Here is an 8,645-nt window from a genome sequence, read left to right as displayed (position 1 = left end):
TACCTCAAATATTACAGGGTAGTTTGTTGGGTTATATATGATCTGCTCCTTCATACCTTTGTGTTGCTAAGTCTTCATGTTTGTTTACAAGTCTGCAGCCTGTGGGAAAGGGTATTTATTTCTGCTGGATAAATATATGGCACATAGTGACACACAGACTCCTCATTTATTGAAGAAGAAAAAAAAAATGGTCACAAAACTGCCTTTGCATTTATAGCTTATAGGGTTGTTAAACTGTCTGTTTCTTTGTTGAAATAAAAAGCACTAAGCAGTTACTTTTACTTAAAGGGACACTGAACCCAATTTTTTTCTTTCATGATTCAGATAGAGCATGCAATTTTAAGCAACTTTCTAATTTACTTCTATTATCAATTTTAATTTGTTCTCTTGCTATCTTTATTTGAAAAAGAAGCCATCTCAGCTAAGGAGCCAGCAAATGTTTGCTTCAGGACCATGGACAGCACTTGTTTATTGGTGCTGACCAATCAGCAAGGACAACCCAGGTTGTTCACCAAAAATGGGCCGGCATCTAAACTCACATTCTTGCTTTTCAAATAAACATACCAAGAGAATGAAGAAAATTTGATAATAGGAGTAAATTAGAAAGTTGCTTAAAAATGCATGCTCTATGTGAATTACAAAAGAATTTTTTTGAGTACAGTGTCCCTTTAATAGAAATTGCAATATGTATTATTGATCTATTTTAATGGATTTTACCTTTTATTTATTTTTTACACTACATTTGTGCTTCCTGTCACAGCCCTACAAGGAGGAAGTGGCCTTTGCAGGAAGTTTTATCTTAGCTCGATGTAAAAAAACCTTCTAGGCTAGTGAATAGACCAGACAACAGGGAGTCAGATTTGCTATCCTCTGCTTATAAAACACTGGGGGGGGCAGGGGCTACACTGGGAATTTCTAAGTGACAATTTTGCAAGAAAAAGTGTTATTTTTCTTTTTATATTTACTTTGATTTAACATATTTGGTTGTTGTTTTTTTTACAAAAAGGAGCACTGTATGATATCCCTTTAAATTTGGTCCCAAAATTGAAAACCATAAAGTCACACAGAACAATTAAACTCCTTATAAAATGAAAAACTATATTATGGTGCCCTCTGCTGGATATTTATTATCTAACTCCCATTTCTACCTTTATGCCAACTGGTGGCTCCAATATAAAAGTCATATATGCCCAAACAATGTATTCTGAGTATAACTAGACAAACTTATAAATGAAACACTGAAAGATCATTATCCTTAGCCACCTTTTTTGGGACAAGTGCATTCAAATCCAAAAACCTTCCTCCTCAATTATCAATCCCCACACATTTTAGGCATCTTAACTGACTAATTGTATGATGCATTTCTATTAAACAATGGGATGATACAGGAATATTACATTTCTTACAACAAATTTATAAAAACAAATAACTTAAATCAAGCATAAATAATAATGTGAATAAATGTGATATAAAAGGATATTGAGTAGGTGATCCTCAGTTCCTCAAAAGAGAAAAAATAAAATAAAAAAAAATAGTGTAATATTGTTTAAACAGTGTTAGTATAAACTTTGCATATACAAATGGCTACTCGCATATGCCTGAGCTATCGTCAGCTCAGGTGTAAAGGCAGTCCTGAGTACAAAGTTGTCAGGATCAGCTATATTTGTGGATGTGTCTCATTCACAATCTCCCGAATCTCCAAGCGAAGAAAAATATAACAATAGTGTGATATTGTTAAATGACCACTTGAATAAGATCGATACTTGAAATATTACTCGCACTCTGTGGGAGCTGTCTCTAAGCTCCAATTTAAATGCAGACCTGAATATTCTGGCTATCAGGTAAAGCCTTGGCAAATGATTCCGGAACCGCTTCCAGTCAAAGTTATTTTATTAAAAACATAACATTTATAAAACAAATGCAATCTGGATAATGCAGTCACTCAGGGTTACAGTGCAAAAATTTTACAACATACAAGTTACACTTAAATATGGACTAATTGAATTGAGAAGGAGCAATAAAAGGATACGAAGAACTGCTATGAGTCACTCTTGAAAAAGCCACAGGAGCGTGGCAAAACCTACGTCGAGATTACGTATCTGGTAATACGTCATAGTGAAGAGTGTTTTGTTTCTATGCAAGGACTTTGGCTACTACACAGATACATTGTATAAATCCATTGCCATCCTGCTAAATTACTAAGTGTAACTTGTATGTTGTAACATTTTTGCACTGTAACCCCGAGTGACTGCATTATCCAGATTGCATTTGTTTTATAAATGTTATGTTTTTAATAAAATAACTTTGACTGGAAGCGGTTCCGGAATCATTTGCTAAGGCTTTACCTGATAGCCAGAATATTCAGGTCTGCATTTAAATTGGAGCTTAGAGACAGCTCCCACAGACTGTGAGTAATATTTCAAGTATCGATCTTAGATCAACAAAATAGGTGGCGCAAGTTAATGCTGTTCTGACTAATAATGGAGTAAATGTGTATCAGGTTCCCTGTGTATCTGATAATGTTCTCACCATACACAGACTGTGTTGAAATTAAAAGATAAATTATGTCTCTCCAGGACAATAAATCTTCCAGATTCAAATCATATAGTACAAATATATATATATTTATTGAATAAAAGATTCTTATATGTATATGAGATCTAAAAATGAGGATCTATTCACATGAAGTGATCAGTTGACAATTTAAAACATTCGATAAAATATAATAGTACAATATTAAAAACACCGGTGTTTATTTAAACAAAAAACTATAAAGACTCAAATTGAGATAGTAAAGCAAGCAGATATACTCAGAAGATAAAACCAAAATATAAACAGAGGGGACTCATATACCTCTAAGTGTATGACTAGCAAAAAACATATGTAAATGCATAAATGAGTATATGAACCATGTGTCTGGTATCCGTTAAATCAGCGTATACATATGTACTTCACAGATATTTAAGGGTTAAGCAAATATTATACAGTTCCTTATTGCTTGATGTTCTGGCAAACATGCGGTGGCTATCCTTCCGTCAATAAATATATTGGAACAAATGTATATTTGAAACAAGTGTGGCAAAGATGTAGCCAATGGTATGTAGCTGTAGTGTTAGTTCTTATATTTCAGCGTCTTTGTTATTTAACCAGAGCTGTATTACATACGGTTTCTTGCTGGGTGTGGGGATTCCTTCCTTCAAACAGTGCACTGTTGACGTCTTCCTTCTGCTGTGCAGAAAAAGCTGGTGGAGTACTAAATCCCTTAGCCTCCGTTTACCAGCGGTGTTGGTAGTTGTTCCCTTAAATTAGTTGTTTACCCAGTGACGGGCCTTGATGGTAGTTTTGTGAGCTCCGGTCACAACTTGCTTCTGTCTTTGTGAGTGTATAACCCAGACTCGGTCTTTATTTTCACCGGTCTCCTCGCTGTTATCACAGCTGACAAAGTTCTCCTCTGGAGCTGAGTTGTTTTGGCTCCCTTCTTAGTTTCAAGTGATCAGGTTTCTACGCGTTTCGGCGTTCTGCCTTTCTCAAGATACCTGATTGAACCACCTGTTGCCTTTTTATCTGAATTTCACATGTTCCATCTTTTCAGCTTAACCCTTAGTGTCTCTGTTTCTTGTGAATTCATTTAGAGTTTTCTGTGATCTTAGTTCTTCTGCTGTCCTTTGTAAAAGGTTTTCTTAAAACAATTATATTTCTTATTCAAATCATCAGATCTTTTCAGCTTAACTAAGGGTTAAGCTGAAAAGATGGAACATGTGAGATTCAGATAAAAAGGCAACAGGTGGTTCAATCAGGTATCTTGAGAAAGGCAGAACGCTGAAACGCGTAGAAACCTGATCACTTGAAACTAAGAAGTGAGCCAAAACAACTCAGCTCCAGAGGAGAACTTTGTCAGCTGTGATAACAGAGAGGAGACCGGTGAAAATAAAGACCGAGTCTGGGTTATACACTCACAAAGACAGAAGCAAGTTGTGACCGGAGCTCACAAAACTACCATCAAGGCCCGTCACTGGGTAAACAACTAATTTAAGGGAACAACTACCAACACCGCTGGTAAACGGAGGCTAAGGGATTTAGTACTCCACCGGCTTTTTCTGCACAGCAGAAGGAAGACGTCAACAGTGCACTGTTTGAAGGAAGGAATCCCCACACCCAGCAAGAAACCGTATGTAATACAGCTCTGGTTAAATAACAAAGACGCTGAAATATAAGAACTAACACTACAGCTACATACCATTGGCTACATCTTTGCCACACTTGTTTCAAATATACATTTGTTCCAATATATTTATTGACGGAAGGATAGCCACCGCATGTTTGCCAGAACATCAAGCAATAAGGAACTGTATAATATTTGCTTAACCCTTAAATATCTGTGAAGTACATATGTATACGCTGATTTAACGGATACCAGACACATGGTTCATATACTCATTTATGCATTTACATATGTTTTTTGCTAGTCATACACTTAGAGGTATATGAGTCCCCTCTGTTTATATTTTGGTTTTATCTTCTGAGTATATCTGCTTGCTTTACTATCTCAATTTGAGTCTTTATAGTTTTTTGTTTAAATAAACACTGGTGTTTTTAATATTGTACTATTATATTTTATCGAATGTTTTAAATTGTCAACTGATCACTTCATGTGAATAGATCGTCATTTTTAGATCTCATATACATATAAGAATCTTTTATTCAATAAATATATATATATTTGTACTATATGATTTGAATCTGGAAGATTTATTGTCCTGGAGAGACATAATTTATCTTTTAATTTCAACACAGTCTATGTATGGTGAGAACATTATCAGATACACAGGGAACCTGATACACATTTACTCCATTATTAGTCAGAACAGCATTAACTTGAGCCACCTATTTTGTTGATCTAATTGTACACAAAACCGTTGGGATACGTTTTTTAAGGTGAGCATAGTTCTGCCCGACTGAACAGACAATCACTATCATATTTAAGTATCGATCTTATTCAAGTGGTCATTTAACAATATCACACTATTGTTATATTTTTCTTCCCTTGGAGATTCGGGAGATTGTGAATGAGACACATCCACAAATATAGCTGATCCTGCCAACTTTGTACTCAGGACTGCCTTTACACCTGAGCCGACGATATGTGAGTAGCCATTTGTATATGCAAAGTTTATACTAACACTGTTTTTTTTTTTTTTTAATTTAAATTTTTATTGAGGAGCTACATAGTACAAATATCAAGCATACATAATCAAATACATTAGGTGAAAATACAAATGTTGTATGATAAACATATATACGCTATGTATATAAAGAGTCCTCTGTTTTTTTTTGATACCTCTGATATGTTACAAATAAATCTTGAAACCTAGAAAATAAGTAATCAGGTAAACATACACAATCAAGAGGAGCATTGGGGAACAAAGGTATAAGTTAAACCTTCAGATGTCATTTTAAAGAAAGAAAAATAAGTAGGAAGCACACACACTGTATTTAGTGTTTTACAGAGGCACAACACAACACCGAACATGTCAAGAGTGATACTGCTCCATATATTCCAATTCTGACCATTAGAATTATTAAAAATAGATAATAACCCCAACCATGTTTGCACTTTATTTGGGTGACATACATTCCACAAGGGGGATTTGTGATTGAATATTACTACCTTCATGCTTATGCATATTATCCAGCATTATGAACATTAGAGCCCACAGCACTTCATTAAGTGTAATGTATATCTTACTTTGCCCATAGCCTCGGCCGCAGGCCACCCGGCGAGTATGTGTTATGGTAGGTTGTGGGTAAATGCAATGATGTCCCATGGTATGCTTTTATTGTTTAGGTTGTCCCACCAGGGGCCCTCCCCAAACCCTGAATGAAAACAGACCAACAGTTAAGGTAATATTAGGGCATCAACCATATCTGCAGTACTAATGTCATTAAAATTATGTCAAAAATAGCTGTTTTATCAATTTAATATCGTGCTACCCTCCTGTGGAGCCCTATAGTGTGCCACAACCGTTAACTATAATATATTTTAAATACATAACTGTTTCTAAACGAGAAATTAAAAATATACAACAATTCAACTGGCCTAAATAGTGGCATAATACAAGCTAAAGTTCTGATTTATTTTTAGCCCCAAGGCTTTGTTTACCTGTTGGGGAGTACTTCAACAGTATCACATGAGGCTCTGAATAGGACATTAAAAAAATGTCTCTGGCAGAAAAAGAAAAAGTCTCATGTATGGTTAGTTGATCATACGCCACTTGCCGACATCGTTGCACAGCTTGAAGTGCCTTTGTCAAGTAATTGCATGGATCGTAGGTACCAGGCATAGCTACCAGTGTGGGAAGTAATTGTAATGCAGCAGCGGCCTCCCGGGGGCCACCCCAGAAACCTCCTTCAACCGCAGCCATTAAGTTATCTCTTTTCATCCACTGGAGCCCGCTTAACATACCGGGAAAATCTAGAGTCTCTGTTTTTGTTGAAATCTGCTGCTGCAAAGTTGCTGCGTGCGGATCGCTCACTATCTCCAATGTCGGCATGATCCGTTGTGGTTCGCAATGCAAAATATCTTCTAAGGGCTCCTCTTGCCTGTGGCCTGTCTCTAGTGAGAACTCCACAGTATTATCAGCAGTGGGAATTGTAAGGCGCTTCATCAGGCTATCAAACGGAGCATGGTCGATTAGTTGCTGGCACAGTGATTCAAATTTGTGCCATCGCACTTGGAAGTTATTATGTGCGCCTGACTCTTCTGTGGTGGCCATCTTAACTGCGCAGCAATAAATCTTGCGTGTTGTGTTACTGCAGCTTCTGAAGGTGAAGTTGTGTTAATCCGAAGGCTAATGGGCTAATATTCCCCAATGTATTATTGCTGAAAAAGTCAGTAAGGCAGATACTTGCTGCCAGCACTGAAAACCCGGTGGAGCCGGGGGAGGTCGTTACCTATAGATAGGCCGTCGCCTTAGGTCTTGATCGCCCGATCTGTAGCTCTGATGTCATAAAAACAGCCTTCAAGGGTTTGTTATAGACACCGTGACTTCAGTGACTGCTATTTAATAATTTTTGTAGGTGATTTAGCTGTTGAAGGTTCCCAAATCGGCGGATTGTAGAAAATTCTTTCAGAGCTTGCAGTGTTTGCGTCCCATCAGGTACGCTGCTCGGACACGCCCCCTATACTAACACTGTTTAAACAATATTACACTATTTTTGTGTTTTTTTTCCCTCTTTTGAGGAACTGAGGATCACCTACTCGATATCCTTTTATATCACATTACAACAAATTTATGATCATTTATATCATCTGCTTAAAAGAACAAAAGCAAGGGATGATGTCATCCTTCACATAAAAGTGATGAATACACATAACATTAGTACATAAAAAACAGTTTAAAATGGCTTTATCTTAAGGCCTGATATAACCTTACCTCTCAACAGCACGTAGTGTGATTTTGTTCATATCTTTTAAAACATCCAGCATTGAGGGAAAGCTTTTGTCACTGTCATTTTCAACCACCTCCTTTTCTTGTGGGCTGTGCTTGTGAGCTGCCTTGCGTTGTTTTATCAAATCAATCACAGACTTACTAGTGTTTAATTTTGACGATGAGGCAGGTGGTGGAGGTGGTGGTGGTGGTGGCGGAGGAGGCGGCGGTGTTGGTGTAGCCGCTACAGACTGTAGAAGATGTGTAGAAAAAGGTGTTGAGGTTAAAGAAGGTGGTGGAAGAGCATTACTGGGACTGCCAAATGAACAAAGGCTTTCTGAACCTATAAAAAAAAAAAAAAAACGAAAAAAAAAAAAAATACATGTCAAGTTGCACCAAACGATTATGCAAAAAATAGTTATTTTATTATTATTATCGATTATTTGTAGAGCGCCAACAGATTCCGCAGCGCTAAGTTAGAATATATGTCATGTAAATCTACTGGAGGATGGAGAGCAGTGTTCCCTCTAAGGCAAGATTTTGTGAACGGCCCAGCAGTGAAACAGTTAATTAGGGTACCACACCCTGCAGTTAGCAAATACAACACAATGAAGTCAACAAGGTATGAATCCCTTCTTAACTGGTTCCCTGCTGGGCCGCTTACAAAATCTGGCCTTAAAGGGAACACTGGCAGAGAGGTGGTAATTAAAATAGTTTAAAAATATCTGAATGAGAATTTAAAACACAGACATTAAAAAGTGAAAGTAAATATGAAGTCATAAAATCATATAAATTTAAATATTGTTAGGCAGGGGTATCAAACTCAATGTATCTGGGGGTCACTGGCCAAGTGACCTGCGCTCATGGGGGCCGCTTGAACTGAGTAAGTGCTATATATACACTTGGAACTGCCTAAGTAGTAGTGCATGGTGGGAGTTGTTGCCGACAACAGACATACACAGTTGTCTATATCTTGAGTGCCAAATGAAGTGATAATTCTGGAACTGTATAACAATGTCAAAAATGACATTTATCCAAGCAGTGCATGGTGGGAGTCTACACTGGACTCTTGCTTTTATATTTATCTTCTAAATGCCTATATAGAACATAAACTAGTTACACCTCTAAGAACCCTAAAAAAATTCCCAGCCCAACTTAATGATTTACCTTAAACAAGGGAGGGCCACATGAAAAAAACTATCTTGGGGGCCGCATATG

The 8,645-nt window shown here is 37.0% G+C and overlaps 1 protein-coding gene across 1 annotated transcript in view; it reads right to left on the bottom strand.

Annotated features, from left to right (window-relative positions):
- Positions 1 to 8,645, bottom strand: part of MTFR2 (mitochondrial fission regulator 2) — a 48,138-nt gene that overhangs the window by 23,181 nt on the left and 16,312 nt on the right. Inside the window, exon 7 of the mRNA XM_053709155.1 lies at positions 7,434 to 7,770. Coding sequence (XP_053565130.1) covers positions 7,434 to 7,770 — 337 coding nt within the window. The remainder of the gene's footprint in view (positions 1 to 7,433; positions 7,771 to 8,645) is intronic.

The sequence above is a fragment of the Bombina bombina genome, chromosome 4 (genome assembly GCF_027579735.1).
Source record: "Bombina bombina isolate aBomBom1 chromosome 4, aBomBom1.pri, whole genome shotgun sequence".
NCBI classification, from domain to species: domain Eukaryota; kingdom Metazoa; phylum Chordata; class Amphibia; order Anura; family Bombinatoridae; genus Bombina; species Bombina bombina.
The sequence above is the reverse complement of the archived record's forward strand: the minus strand, read 5'-3'. Positions and strand labels throughout refer to the sequence as shown.